Genomic DNA, 16,314 nt, shown 5'->3' on the forward strand with positions numbered 1-16,314 from the left:
AGGAGGGTTAAGGAATTCTGTGCCTGCTGCATTCATCCTCCCTGCTGTTCTCATAATTAGTGCGGAGAAGGGGGGGGGGGGGGGGGGGTTGTGGGGGATCGGGAAGTCTTTAACCTGGAGGGCACAAGATGACTACTGCAATGAGAGTGATGAAAATTGAAAAAAATTAAATCCAAAACGTGGATAGTGCAATACATCTGTTATGTAACTAGAGGAAGTATTTATCTACTTATATATATGTATTTTTTGTGAGGGGCATATTATGCTTAACAGTTGCTCTTTAACAAAATGCAGCAACATGTATGTATGTATGTATGTATGTATGTATGTATGTATGTATGTATGTATGTATGTATGTATGTATGTATGTATGTATGTATGTGGTTTAGGTAAAGATACACAACAAAATGTCAAATAGATAAGGAAACCTAGCATGGTAACAATGATTAGCAGGTTAAAAGTGGACCATAATAATTATATGTGCTCCACCCTGGACCACCTATTAAGACTAGTGTGCCGGATGCTCGCTCATTACTGGTTTATTAATTACATGTCAGAGGAGACAAATAACACACTTACCAACTTAACCTTCTCAAATATGACCGGCCCAGACTTTATTTCAGGAGCAGATTCAGACTTCTTCCACTTGTTTTCTCTCTCCCTCTGTTAAGAGGTAAAAAGAGTTTAGGGAACCAGTTATATAGTTAAAACATTGGACATTTTTCTTTCTTTAGGATGCATTCACACTATATGTGTTGCACTGCAGAAAAATTCTGCATGTGAACTCACTGCCCATACAAATCTATGGGCCTGATCACATCTCTGCATTGCGATGGATCTCGTTACTCTAACTTGCTGCATGCAGGCTTAAAATTACCGTATATGTTCTAACACACGCAGTGTCCATTGCAGTTCACATATTATATAGTGCATGTTTGCAATCCAACCTTGTGCTCTTGAAAACAGCAGCCATAAGTCACTGGCATAAATATTAATCTTGGTGATGTGTAATACATCATTACTGCCTTCTATGAGCAGGCAGGGCCAGATTTGTACTCTTTACCGCCCCAGGCCACTGTCACCAGCTGCCCCCCTCCCCCTTTGGTATAGGTAGCTAGATGACCCCTCCCCCTTTTTCTTCCAATATAGGTAGCCAGATGACACTTCATCCCTTTCCCTCTAGTATAGGTAGCCTGATGGCCTCTCCAGTATAGGTAGCCAGATGACCCCTCCTCCTTTTTCTCCAGTATAGGTAGGCAGATGACTCCCTTAATCCCTCCTCCACCCCTTTTCAGTATAGGTAGCCAACTCGCCTTCACACTGCTGCAGCAGCCATCAGTGTCACTCATCTTCACTTGTTTCCAGTGCAGGACCTTCCTCTTTCTTTCTGTCTCCAATGCTGCCCAAGTCCATAGCCGCTGGCCACAATGCAACTATGCACAGAGAGCAAGGTGGCTTCTGCACAGGGTGCTAGCAGTAGAGTAATGCAGTCAGGCGCTCGCCTGATCTTCCTGCATTGCAGCATTTTCAAGCTTGCACATTCTGCACCAGTTTATCCTGCTGCTTTGGTGCCCTTGCTCCTTTGGTGCCCTAGGCCATGGTCTAGGTGGCCTTGGCCTAAATCAGGCCCTGTGAGCAGGTGCATGAATGCCAATTTATGCTGAAGGATCAAGCAACATCAGAATGAAGTGGTGTGGACTTCACAGACGTGTTGGGACACTAACTTTAAAGCATTTTAACAAACTTAGGATATAGCTGTAGAGTAAAGCAAAAGTAGTTCTTGGTAAAAGAGCGTGTAGAGGGTGATGACAGGAACAAAGACCATCTATCAGGCTCAAGGCACTATAACTGTGGATACATGTAAGAGTGATGTGCAGGAACGAGGGGATTCTTCCTCTATTACACCTTCTTCATGCACGATCTGAAGCAGGCGTATGAGTGATAGACAACACCTCTACATTCAATGTGCACATCATTCTCAGTGGAGTCACAACAGCTCTGCGGGGAGTGCATATGTACTACTGTCTTAGGGCTAATTTACACTCGAAACGCAAATTGGGATAAAAACTGATTTTGCCGCAATTTGTGTTCTGATTCTCGTTCTGTTGGAATGGAATCACAGCGCAATCGCCACCAGAGCGCTGCATGCAGCAAGTTTGAGATTTTTGCAAATCTAAAACACTGCAGTGAGACTGATCCTATAGAATTACATTATATTATAGCGGTTTCTCACAGATTTGGCTCAGGCTGCCCTGTTACCTCCCAAGCAAGTATTGGAATGAGATTGCAACTGTGATTCTGAAAAACGAGTTAAAAAAGAAAATGAAGAGGTGGTGTGTATGTGTGTGTAAGTATATATTTCAGTAACTGATAACACCTGAAAGCATTGTTCTACACTTTAATATTCGGTGGTGGTGCCCAAATCTTATTACAGTTCTGTACCTTAGCACGAGAAGAGAGAAATGGGAAGGGCTCATTCACACTGAGCGAGTTGCAGTGAGTTGTGACGCACTGCACATAGTGTGTTTTACATGGGAACATGAAGTCCACAGACTTTCATGTCATCATTTGCGCTACAAACAGTGAGTTTCTGTGCAGTGCATTTCAACTCGCCGGGAGTTAAAACTCATGAAAATGTGTGGAAACTCACAAACCCATTACTTTTTAATCATGCATTTTAACTCACTGACTAGTGTGAATGAGCCCTAAAAGTGCTAATTATGTCTATCACACCAGAGTATTAATCAGAATTTACCATAACACAATTTCAAAGTTACATCACTACTCACCCTAAATGCATTGATATCTATACTCCGATCAAAATATTTCTTCTTTTCATATTTATCTCTGATAAAGGTTTCTACTGCTCTGCAAATTTTATGTTAAGGATAGATAGTTCTGTGCTCGGCAATAATAAAAACAATCCCCCCCATATTTGTCTTAGTGCGAAAAATATGGTACTTGCATCAAATGAAACAAAATCAATGGACAGGCTAGCTTTCTGCTAAAGAATTCAAGTATACCAGCACCCCGACAATTGTTTCGGGGCCTCGCAGGGTCCCCCTTTCTCAAGGCGTATGTGGTTACAATCAGACTTCAAAATACAACTAATATATACATCACTAATCCCCTCTGTCCCCACCCCAAACCATAGTGAAAAGGTGATGTCATCTCCTCTGCTCAAAACAACAACACATACCTATCTTGTCAGTTATTTACTCATCTATGCCATAGACAATCATGCTTTAGTCTCCAGTATACACAGTGCTGGTATACTTGAATTCTGGACTTATACTTTGGTGGTCTGCCTATACCACAATACCAAGCACCCTGCCTTAGATGGTGTGCCCAGTCACAACTCTTCTTGTCTCTAGCTTTCTGCTAAAACATCAAACATATTCAGTTATCTGGTCATGATTTCACCTTTTAAAGTGAATGGGAAACATTTTTTTTTTCATATGTTCAATCGAGGATCATTTACCTTTCACTCTCCTGTGATGCTCTGTCCCCTTTTAATTTCAATTGTTGCAGCCTGGCACCCAAAATCTCCTTTATATAAATTTGACCAGCTCAGTCGAAAACCACGCTACTGGGAGGAGGCGGAGCTTACTTCCACTGCTCTGTCTCTCCTCCATCATGCTTGGCCATCTCCCCTTTCCCCGCCCCACTGAGCCGCAAAATCCCTGTTTCTTGCGCAGCTTTATCAGCGCTTGAGAGAACACAAGAAGAAGCTGCTTACCCGGAAGAGAAAGCAAAGGTCGGCAGCCATCTTGGATGACATGGGCAACGGTACTGGAAGCAAAATCAACGGATCCAGGGGCGGTGGATCAGTAAAAATACCATAAGGTACCTACTCGTTTTCTTTTTAAACATGTCCATGTATTTAAAAAAAAAAAAAATCCCATTGGCTTTAAAAACAGATAGCCACTACCTACTGGAACACACTTTTTTTTTTGCTTCTAGATTCCTTTTTTAAAAAGGTATTGAGAAAACTAACTGTACACTACCATCTTCTCCTAGCAGCAAGAAGCACTGCTAAAACCTACATTTAGGCTTTGTTGAGTACCTATGATGGTTTTGATTAATCAATACATAGGCATAGAGAACTGGAATAAAAGTACTGTAGCTAGTCTAGTTCCACATGAGGGATGTCATTCTTACATTAAAACAACTTCCTGACTGTCTCTGATCTTTTTGGCTTCATTCATACATTATGCAGCCAATGGGAATCACATTTAGGCAAAAATACTTGAACAAAACACTTTTTTGGGCCAGTTATTCAGATAGTGTTAGAGTCAAGATATCAACAACAACTGGGGAAGCAGCTCATTTAAAAGGGAATAAAGACGAGATGCTCCATAACCTTCTCAGTACCTATTTCACTTAAAAGACTCCAGCAGTTGGTTGCCTAGCCAGTCATACCTAGTACACTTTTCTTGCTGCAGTTATCAAAGTATAAAAGGGAAAACATTTGAAATATTGTGCTTTGGGTAAAGAGAAGGGGAGACCAAGAACCTAATCAGTTTTTTTTTCAGCAATCTTATTCACCTGAGAGATTTTGCCTCACTTTTGTCCCACTGGCAATGAGAGAAAGTCCTCACAAAAAGTAATGAAAACAGATTCTTATGGTGCACACACACCTTTGATATTTGTCGCACGTTAGGTATTCGGCCTGATCCCCTCGGGCGACATCGCAGGCCCTCGCTGCCCAGACGCAAGCCAGATGTGTAGCGGACTGTGTGTACTGTTGCAATGCGGAGAGGCAGAGGGACAATGGAGCGGTATGTGCATGATGTGCGGCAGGCGGGGGAGCGGAGTGCAAAGGAATCTGCTGTCATGGGGGAGAGTTGATCCACCAGGCAGATCGCTTGTGTGCCTCTGTACACATGCCTGATTATTGGCTGAAGCGGTCATTATCGGCTAACTCAGCCAACTTTAGTCAAGCATGTGTACAAGGCTTTAGCCACTTTGCTAAAAACTGTAATCTTAATCTTTGTTCGTTTTGCCATTGGATGCAAAATCTCCCTTAATGTAGAAAAACTGAATCAACACCTGTCCCTTATGGTGGTCCTACTCCAACAAGGACAGGAATAATCTTTGACATAGCTCCAAACATTTTCCAACTTCGTTCTACACTTACAAGAAAATAGGGAAAAATACACTTTGTAGCATTCAATTTAGTTCGACGCGTACATGTATAAAAAGGCGCAGGGGGATTGCCATTAGTAGAATAATCTGCATAATTACCAATATCCTACATCTTCATTCTGATAGTAAAATATCAGTAATCCATACCAATATTTTACTATGAGCCACTCTAACCCTACTCTCACACAGAATCCTCCTTTTACCGATGGCCAACTCCTAACCCTCCCCTGCTGGTGCCTATTCCTTAACCCCACCCCCCAGTTGCGCCTAACCATATTTGAGGGCACCATTCATTTTCCAAAATATTAAATGACCATGTTGCCCAAGAAAGTGACTAAGAAAATGCCAGAAGATAGGTGCATGCAACAACCTCAAGATGCAACATCAATCAAAGGTCAAGCACTAATACAGAAATTCATCCTTTTTTTTATCCGTTATTCCCACAGGAATGAAAACGATAAGCAAACATGGTTGGTGTGAACTTAACATGTAAAATTGGGACCCCAATCTTTCTTCATATAATAAGAGACACACAGGACTATGTATGTACATGTGAAGAGTACAGTAGAGTACAGAAAGGATACTGGTCTGTCTGTGGCCTGATAAAGCTTTCCGGTAAGAATGCTTCATACAGCCTTTTTGCTTTTCCATTTCCCATCTCTTCCATGCACTGAAAAAGAAAAACCAAAATGATGATTTGGATGGCAAATAGCAATTTTCTTCACTAAAGTACATTAGCATATGACATCTGTTCATCATACCAATATTTGTTCCTGTGTCCACTGGTCCAGGTTGACAGATTTTACTCGAGATATGTGGACACCCAGGTTTCTGTGAACCCCAGCACAGCGAATGCACATAAATACTCCAATATTCCAGGATGCCCATCTTGGCCCTATAATGAAAAATAAGAGCTGTTTGAAAGGATACTTCAATATGTAGTTTATTTAACAAATATCATGTGACATCACCAGCCAAATGTATTTTCCTTGAATAATATCAGTAAAGACCTTTCCTTTCTGTGCAGGCTAGGACAACCTGGCAGTGTACTAGATAGTATTTTGCCTTGAAGTGCAGGAGTGCCATGCTTATCTTACGAGGACATCATCTGCATGGAGTATATCTGTTCTCCCCGTGTTTGCATGATCTGCCTGTGGGATCTGTTTTTTTCCCATATCATAAAAACATACAGCTAACTACAGATAAAGCCGTTTACATCTGGCCTCCCATCTATCTTGCCGCTGTAGCCTCCACTTAGAACTCCATTGGGCACATGCACAGTCTATCTACATGCCCTCTCTGTATCTGCTCCCCCACAGCTGTGTGCAGCAGCCACCACTATGACTGTCCTGGGCATGCATAGTTATTATGGTTACTAAGCTGAGCATGCCCAGTTGCTGTGCACAAACAAGCAGGAGCAAGAGACACAAGGGCACGAAGAGTAGACTGCTCCTATACTAGGCTTTTGGTCCCAGTCACAGCCAAGAATGGGGGTTACAGATGAAGGGAAGATTAGACACAATTAGGATCCCGGAGGTGTCTGAAGAGCTTATGGATCATCTAGGCAAGTACACCTGTGACAAAGCCACATCAGTACAGTTTTTTTTTTTTAAATAGAACGTTATTGAAAATTACCTTTGCAGTTGTAATTTGCAACCAGCTTTCGGTTTCCAAAACTGACTGTAAGCCAATCTCTTTATTTTTTAGCCTGGAATCTGCACAAACTAAATGACTGGTGGCAGGCAGTTTTGAGTTGGTAACCATTAGTGAGGAGTTGCTAAGCACTTGAATTGTGCACAATTTTACATAAACATGTGCAACTAATTCAACAATATCTAAAGCTGAGTGGAAAGGATTGCTTATTTCTTGGCAAAGGTTGAATTTCATAATACACTGTGAATCACTAACACAGATCAAGTACCCTCTGGCAGGGCCCTCCTCCCTAGTGTTTCCAGCCTGATTATGCAATCTTACTGTCTGCTACCCCTCGAGGACTAGAACAGTCTCCATTTTGACCAATGACACTGAACTACTGACATTTGCATGACCTTGTTTTGTTGTGAGCTACTTGTATGTCCTACTTTGTATGTCAACCCATTTATCGATTGTGCAGCGCTGGGTAAAAAGTTGGTGCTTTATAAATACGATAAAACAAAATATTGGTTGCTTGCTTCTTCCAGGTGTGTAATATATACTATTGAAGCCAAAAGACCAGCTCAATAGCCATATTTAAGAGAGGGCAGCAACAGCAGCTTTTACAATTCTGGGTTACATGTAAGGTAAAATGTCTGTAGCAGTACGCCAAATAAACTACCAGTAATACTACTAGACAGAGGCTCTTAGTCTTCTTCCTGTGCTCTATCAAAAATATGTGGCTAGAGTTTTACTTTACCCTTTGGCAGTCCTATGTAAACATTTCCCTTTGCTGACTTGTTCCAAATCGTGCACTCTACACATTGCTTAACATGCAGGAAGTGAGTAACTGCGTGACCACGGTGTTGACAGCTGCAACCAAACGGAAACCAACAGAGGAAGAACACAAGATCAGACTGCTTAGAGCCTTATAGAACTCTATAACATCTATATCAGGCTTAGCGAGCAGGAAATTTAGCTACATCCAAAGGTTGGCCAGGACATCCTGTACTTTCTCTATTATCTTATTTGTGAGGCTTTACAGTAAAAATGTTACTCAACACAAAACACACAGGAAAGGTAGGACACAGATTCCATCTACATCCCTAGAATACCTATTCAGCACTTTGATATTCAAAAAAACCTGTACCACCATGTGCAGCAACCACTGATTAAAGGCCATGTTAAGCCCCCTCTACACCATTCAATTTCAGGTGCAAACGATCAAATTCGATTGGATTGATTAAATCCGACATGTCCAATCGGAATTCGATTGATCATGTGATCAATTTGCATTGAAAACTAGTAAAAATCGATAACACGATCGATCGAATCCCAATCAAACATGTCGCATTTGATCGATTAATCTAATTCGATCGATTGCGCCTGCTATCACCTCTGAAATGATGACTGTTTCTGGATTTTCCTGCCCAACAGTATCTCGAGTGTTTAGAGAGTGGCAGTTGAAAAAAAAAATCTCAAATTTCAAGCGATAAGGACTTTTCTAGTCGAAAAAGGCTGGTGAACGAGAGAGGTGAACGGCAAGGTAGCATGCATAGTCTGCATGCAACACAATAAATTACAGCTGAATTCAATCCCAATAAGACAACCTTTGCAAAAAAAGGGCTTTAGCAGCAGGAACCCATCAAGAGTGCCTTTGGTATCACAGAAAATAGGAAAAGATGCCTGTTGTGGGCCCTTGCCATCCTGCTCAGTCGGTCTCTAATTGGTTTGAGGAACATCAGTTTAACCTGCTTCCATGGCCAGCTAAGTCCACTGCCCACAATCCTATTGAGCATTTATGGTGTGAAATTGAAAGATCACTTCAAAGCTTGGACATGCCACCATCCAATCTAACCCAACTTAGAGCTGCTATTATGTCAGTATGTGCCAACATTCCTCAGCAACAGTATCAGAATCTTGTTGAGTCCAATAGTCCATGCCAAGAAAAACATCGTCTGTGATCATAGATAAAGGTGGACCAACTCGTTATTAGAGAGTGTGTCTAATTTTTTGGCCACTCAGTGTATATAAAAAATAAGCAGTGACTGCAGTTCCACTTTGAACACATGCAACTTAAATGCTGTAAATATAAAAGGAAGAGATATCTAAATAAACTGCAATTTGCAACAAAAACATAGCAGAAATAATGCAACATTCTGTATTGCCTGCATTGCACTGAACAAGTAAATGTTGGTATGCAATTTGACAGTGTGACCTAATATAAATATTTCAGGAAACACACATATTTACTCAAAACACTATGCATAACAAGAACGAACCTTCAAATAGTAGTAGCTCAATACTGACAACATTTCTTCCAGATAATATGGTACCAGACAAAATTTTCTGCTTCTGAGAACACAGACAGTGTCATTTGAAGCGCACCTCTGGTGCACAATCGAACACAAATTTTTACCTAATTATATTCAAGTTATAATGTCCCTGCGCACCCTTTTTCACACTTCTCTATATCTGAGTAAAAGGCAAAAGCCTTTTTTTTCTAGCAAGGTAAGTGGAGCTACATGGACCCGCTATTACATGTCTCCGGTGGCTTCTTACAGAATGTGCTAAAACATATTTTGATATCATTAGGTAAGAGTTTTTTTATTTTACACCAGGAGTTGTGCTTCAAAAAACTCCCGACAGCTCAGAATATGTATTAAAGACTATAGTTACTTATGGTAATGTCTTTTCCGGTAGTCCGAAGGACAGCACCCATGAGACTTGTCTCCTTCCCCACTTCAAATGGACAGGAAGCTACAAATACCACAGACATTTGCATATTCATTAGGCAGGCATATATAAGTAGGCAACTCATAGTATATTGTCAGTAATAGAAAAAAGACCACACCACACATAGTTCTGCTTCAAAAATTATTTATTAGTGTATGAAAGGGTGGGTCGCAAGGGTGCTGTCCTTCGGACTACCGGAAAAGACATTACCGTAAGTAACTATAGTCTTTCCCAGGAACGTCCTCGGACAGCACCCATGAGACGAAAAACAAGATAAGTTAATTGGGGGGGGGGACGACAACAGCCTGCAACACTTTCCTGCTGAATGACAGGTCTGAACTAGCTGAAATGTCTAGCCTGTAATGTCTGACAAAAGTATTTTGGCTGGACCACGTGGCCGCTCTACAGATCTGTTCGATGGAGGCTCCCGCCTTCTCTGCCCAAGAAGCTGAGACTGCTCTGGTTGAATGAGCCTTTATGGATGATGGTAACAACTTTCCTTGCTGGGAGTACGCCAAAGCAATGGTCTGCCTTATCCATCTGGCTATAGTCGACTTTGATGCCTGTTTCCCCTTAAATTTTCCTCCGAAAAGAACAAACAAGGCATCAGATTTCCTCCATTGTTTGGAACGTTCCAAGTAGCATAAGACTGACCTTCTTACATCAAGACAATGAAGTTTCTTTTCCTTTTTCATTGGCCGGGTTGTTACAGAAAGAAGGTAAGAATATTTCCTGTGAACGATGAAACTTAGAAACCACTTTAGGGAGAAGAGGTGTCCAACCGCAATGTGATTTGATCTTCATAGATGATACAATATGGTTCTCTTGTAGAAAGGGCCTGTAATTCACAAACTCTCCTGGGCGATGTAATTGCTACAAGCAAAGCTGTTTTGATGGTCAGTAATTTATCTGAAATTTCCTCCAGTAGGTTCAAAGGGGCTGCTACACAAGGCCTGTAGTACCGTGTTTAGGTCCCAAGATGGCATCTTTGATTGTACCAGTGGCCTGATTCTTTTAAAGGACTTCCGAGGCCAAAGAGATGAAAAATACACAATACCTTTTATATATATGGATCCACGGAGGACGTCCAGCGCGTCCTCCTCACCGTAGCGCCGTCATTGCTGCCTTTTCCTATCACCCCCGGCTCGGCCCGACCCCACTGAACGGGTCGCATAGGGTGCCACTACTAAGATGGCCGCCGCCTTGAGCCGCGGCTGCGCAGTACGCTTTGCCCTTAGTGCGACTGCGCAGCCTTCAGCCCGCCTCCCGCAGCGTACGGATTCCGCAATGCTGCCCCAGCGTATGTCGGGCGCGCTCACATCATTGCGAGCAGTGCATGTGAGGACGCGCCCCCTTCACAGTATAGTATACGGAGACACGCTGGGGGAGCGAGCATTGCATTATACTATTGCTAGCGTGGAGAAAGTAAGTTATTAGCCTTGTCAAAGTTTGATTTGTGGGGTCTGATTTTTATTTTACTTCCATAAAAATGCCTAAAATCATGTTTTTATTTTAAAAATGTAAAGGCAAAAATTTGAGAATATTTTTAAAGGGCCCATACCCAATTCACTGTAATCATACTGATAGCTGCCTTTCTATATATACATACACATATGTGTGTATATATATATATATATATATATATATATATATATATATATATATATATATATACACACATATGTGTATGTATATATAGAAAGGCAGCTATCAGTATGATTACAGTGAATTGGGTATGGGCCCTTTAAAAATATTCTCAAATTTTTGCCTTTACATTTTTAAAATAAAAACATGATTTTAGGCATTTTTATGGAAGTAAAATAAAAATCAGACCCCACAAATCAAACTTTGACAAGGCTAATAACTTACTTTCTCCACGCTAGCAATAGTATAATGCAATGCTCGCTCCCCCAGCGTGTCTCCGTATACTGTACTGTGAAGGGGGCGCGTCCTCACATGCACTGCTCGCAGTGATGTGAGCGCGCCCGACATACGCTGGGGCAGCATTGCGGAATCCGTACGCTGCGGGAGGCGGGCTGAAGGCTGCGCAGTCGCACTAAGGGCAAAGCGTACTGCGCAGCCGCGGCTCAAGGCGGCGGCCATCTTAGTAGTGGCACCCTATGCGACCCGTTCAGTGGGGTCGGGCCGAGCCGGGGGTGATAGGAAAAGGCAGCAATGACGGCGCTACGGTGAGGAGGACGCGCTGGACGTCCTCCGTGGATCCATATATATAAAAGGTATTGTGTATTTTTCATCTCTTTGGCCTCGGAAGTCCTTTAAGAGCACAAAAGAATCGTATGAAGAATTCATCTTCAGCCAATCGTTTTTCCAGAAAAACACTAATAGCCGCCGTCTGAACCTTAAGTGTGCTGGTGCTGAGGCCTTTTTGATAACCCTCCTGTAGGAATTCTAGGACTGATAGGGATAAAGAGTAGTCTCTGGAATTTTGATCACACCAGCTCTTATACACATTCCAGGTTTTTTGATAGATGTTCCTGGTAACCTTTTCTCTGCTTTGGATTAGTGTCTCTGAAAGCTTGTTAGAGAAACCCTTTTGCTTTAACAATCTCCACTCAGGCTCCAGGCTGAAAGCTGAAGGAGCTTCAGGTCTGGATGATAGGCTGGACCCTGGGAGAGTACGTCTTGACGACTCGGTAGCATTACATGATCGACTGATAGCTAAATTCTTCAGTAGTGTAAACCAGGGTCTTTTTGGCCAGTATGGTACTATTATGATCATCCGAGCTTGGTCCCTCTGCAACTTGTTTAGAACCCAAGGAATTAAGGAAAGAGGAGGAAAGGCATACATCAGACCTGAACTCCATGTTATCGAGAATGCGTCCACCGACCAAGGGTTGTCCTGGGGGCATAGTAAACAAAACATCTGGCACTTTGCATTGTTCTTTCGAGCAAACAAGTCCATGTCAGGTCTGTTCCAAAGTTCTATCAGGTCCTGAAAAACATCTTCGTTCAGTGACCACTCGTCCTGATGAAGTGGTGACCTGCTCAGAAAATCTGCTAAACAATTTAGAGTTCCTTTTAGATGGACTGCTTTCAAGGATCTCAGGTGTCCTTCTGCCCATTGAAGAATTTTGCATGACAGGTACCATAGAGAATGACTTGTTCCTCCCGGTCTGTTCAGATAGGCCACAACTGTGTTGTTGTCCGTTCTTATCGTGACATGAGTGCCCTTGATCTGGGATTCGAAGTGTGTCAGAGCCTTCCAAACTGCCGTCAGTTCCCTGTTTGAGGATCTTTGTCTCAACTCTCTGGGCCAAGACCCCTGGACTGGTACTGTACCCAGATGGGCTCCCCAAGCGCTTGCGCCTGTTGTTATGACTGTCTCTGAGGGATAGTTCCAAAGACGTCCGGTCGCCAACTGTGCTGGAATCAACCACCAATTCAGTGAGTCCTTTATTAACTGGGGAATTAGAATTCTTCTGTCTAAGTCTCTTATACTCCTGTTCCAACTTCTTAAAATCCATAGTTGTAATGTCCTGGAGTGTAGCTGACCCCATTGAACTGCTGGGAATGACGAGGTTAGAAGACCCAGTAAAGTCATGGCATTTCTTAATGATATTGATCTCTTGCCCTGGAAAGAAAGAACAGATTTTAGAATTGCACATCGTTTCAGGAAGAAACACAACAACACTGTCAATTGAGGATATAGTAAACCCCAAAAATTCCAGTCTGAGACGGAACTAGAGAGGATTTGGACTAGTTAATAAGCCAGTCCAAGGATTGCAAAAAATCAAGACAGAAATTTATCTGTGACTGAACGACCTCACAGGATTCACCCCAAATCAGCAGATCATCCAAGTATGCCATGATCTGAATTGATTTCAACCTGAGTACTGCTAAAACCTCAGACAATACTTTAGTGAACAGTCAAGGTGCAGAAGAGATACCGAAAGGTAAAGCTGAAAACTGGAATGGCCTTACCTCTCCCTGTAGTCTTATGGCGAATCTCAGATATTGCTGGGAATTGACATGGATAAGGCAGTTGGAGATAGGCATCCTTGAGGTCCATTGATGCCATGTAGCAGTGATTCTGTAACAGATTGACCACATTGCGTATATTGTCCATTCGAAATTTTCGATATTTTATCGACCTGTTTAATCCTTTCAGATTTAAGATAAACCTGTACTCTCCTTGAGGCTTTTTTTACTAAGAACACTGGGGAATAGTAACCCTGAAATTGTTGACATCTTGGGACTTGTCTTATTACCCTCTTTTCCAGAAGGACAGCAATTTCCTTTTGTAAGGCAATGCTTAGCTGCTGGTCTGATGGAGCCTGTGTCAGAAAGAATTGTTGTGGAGGAGCTGTGGCAAATTCTATCTTGCAACCTTTGAGGATTATATTTAATAACCATCTGTTCTGGAAGTGACGTTCCCAATTTTCGTAAAAGTGCGCCACTCTTCCTCCCACCGGGAGCCTGATGTCATTGTTTAGAACCCTGGGATGGAGGAAAGGACACATTTGGTCTTGGCCGCTGCGGCTTGCCCTGCCCCATCTTCTTTTAGGATAGGTCTTGGACTCCTGTTCGCTTTTCTTTGGGTCTCGAAAGGAGCGTTTGAAATGAAAATTCTTTCTTCTTATAGGAAAGTTCTTTTTATTGTCTGATGATCTTTCTAGCGTTTCACCTAACTTAGAGCCAAACAATAACTCCCCTTCACAAGGTATTACGCATAATTTTGATTTTGAGGAAGTGTCCCCCTGCCATGTCTTTACCCAGATCCCTCTTCTGGTAGAGTTCACCAAGGCCGTGGTTCTGGCAGACAAACGAACTGTGTCATTTGCCGCATCTGAAAGATAATTAGCAGCATGAAATAAATTATCAAAATCCTTCAGTATCTCCTCTCTAGGACCCCTGATGCTATCTGGGACTGTGTATGAGATAACCAAAGTTTTAGAGACCTGGCTGCGGCTGTAGAGGCGACAGCCGGTTTGAATGTTAATGATGAAGACTCCCATGCTCTTCTTAACAGGTTATCCATTTTTTTTATCAATGGGATCCTTCAGATTCCCAAAGTCCTCAAACTGGAGATCAGATTTCCTAGAAACTTTAGAAAGAGCGGGATCCAATTTAGGTGATGGACCCCAGAATTTCTGGTCGTTAGGATCAAATGGATATTTATTGTCTCTTTTCTGGGTTGTCCCATTCCTGTTTAATCATATTCTTTAAAGAACTATGTACTGGAATGAAAATAACTTCAGGATCAGATAAACTCTCATACATATGTTTAAGGGGTGATAGAGTCTTTTCCTCCGTTTTAATACCCATGGTATCACGCATAGCTTTAAGAAATAACTTCAAGGCATCAGTTGCAAAAGCAAATTTATGCGGTTATCACTGTCTAACTCTTCTCCAGAAGGAATTTCTTCAAGAGGATATCCACCTCTCCCTCAGATAAGTCTGATTCCCCTGAGTCTTCACCCCTTTTCCTCTTTTGTAGATTTACAGAAACTGCAGCATCCTGCTCTAGGGGTGGCTGAGGTGTAATAGTGACATCACTGCCAGATGTAGAAGGATGAGATGGAGGAATATTAGTAGTAGTAGTAGCAATAGGAGCAGTCCCTGCAGCAGGAATGTTTGCCTCCTTGATTGCTTTGATGGCTGTAGCCATTTCAGAACGCATCTATCCCATCAAATCTTTAAACACCACGGGCGACTCTTTTTTTCATAACCTTGTCAATACATGTTTGGCACAATGATCTGGACGAAGAGGAGGATATTTTTGCAGCACAAATAGCACATTTCTTGTGATTAGATTTCTGTGTGTGTTTTCCCCTGTCACTCTTATCAGCTTTGTCAGTCGGATCAGACTTGTCTTTATCCGTTTTAGGAGCATTAGGCTATAAAAAAAAAAAAAAAAAAAAAAAAAAAAAAAACACACAAAAACAGAGTGTAACTAACTAGCCCCTTATATAAAACAATTCATACATATCTGAAAGGGAGTCAGCTGTTGACACCAACCAGAGGGGCTTCTGAGTCAGACTCCACAGATCTGGTGGAGGAGGATCCAGCGGCAGCTTCTATGGTCAGACATCAGATTCTGAACAGGAACTGAACTTTTAAATAAGCCGCCCCTCATGCCACGCCAAGGTAAGCCACGCCCCCCCACAACGGCAGAGTGCGCATCCAAAAAATGAACCCTCCGTACAACGGCTGTTGTACCTGTAGTTCCTGCTCCTTACCTCCTGGGCAGCCGAACCGTTCCCTCACCGCCGGGCTCTGGGATACCAGACGCGGCTCGGTGCTGGAAAGGCTTAGACCTGCGGTGGCAGAGTGACGTCATCCGGCTGGCGCGATTACATGATCGGCCCCTTCTTCCGCTGGAAGTGCGTCCGACCAGCCTGCGCGCGAAATCCAATGGGGAAAACCGTTCGGCCGCAGCTCCGGCGCACGCCAGGTCACTGACCCGCGATACTCTGCCTGAGTCCTGCAGCAGCTCCTGCCTCACAGACATGGTTAGCTCTGGCTCCCCCGTAGCGTCCTGCGTGGTGGACAGAGAACAACTGGCGATATACTGTGAGTTGCCTACTTATATATGCCTGCCTAATGAATATGCAAATGTCTGTGGTATTTTTAGCTTCCTGTCCATTTGAAGTGGGGAAGGAGACAAGTCTCATGGGTGCTGTCCGAGGACGTTCCTGGGAAAAATTAGATACTGTTAAATACCTGTAAAGGCAAATGTATGGTAAAGGATCTTACCGATACCATATATGACTGCACCGTAGAAATCTAATTGCATCGCGTCATGATGTGATTATATAGTCTGTTGTGATGAAACGC

General features: G+C 42.6%; 1 protein-coding gene across 1 annotated transcript in view; it reads right to left on the bottom strand.

Moving 5' to 3' along the window:
- SMAP2 (small ArfGAP2) overlaps positions 1–16,314 on the bottom strand; it is a 52,471-nt gene that overhangs the window by 21,219 nt on the left and 14,938 nt on the right. The window contains exons 2-5 of the mRNA XM_068268932.1: positions 5,910–6,043; positions 5,733–5,818; positions 2,790–2,868; positions 580–663 (exon numbers count right to left, since the gene is read on the bottom strand). Of these exons, the coding sequence (XP_068125033.1) occupies positions 580–663; positions 2,790–2,868; positions 5,733–5,818; positions 5,910–6,043 (383 nt within the window). The remainder of the gene's footprint in view (positions 1–579; positions 664–2,789; positions 2,869–5,732; positions 5,819–5,909; positions 6,044–16,314) is intronic.

This window comes from Hyperolius riggenbachi, chromosome 2 (assembly GCF_040937935.1).
Source record: "Hyperolius riggenbachi isolate aHypRig1 chromosome 2, aHypRig1.pri, whole genome shotgun sequence".
In the NCBI taxonomy this organism is placed as follows: Eukaryota; Metazoa; Chordata; class Amphibia; order Anura; family Hyperoliidae; genus Hyperolius; species Hyperolius riggenbachi.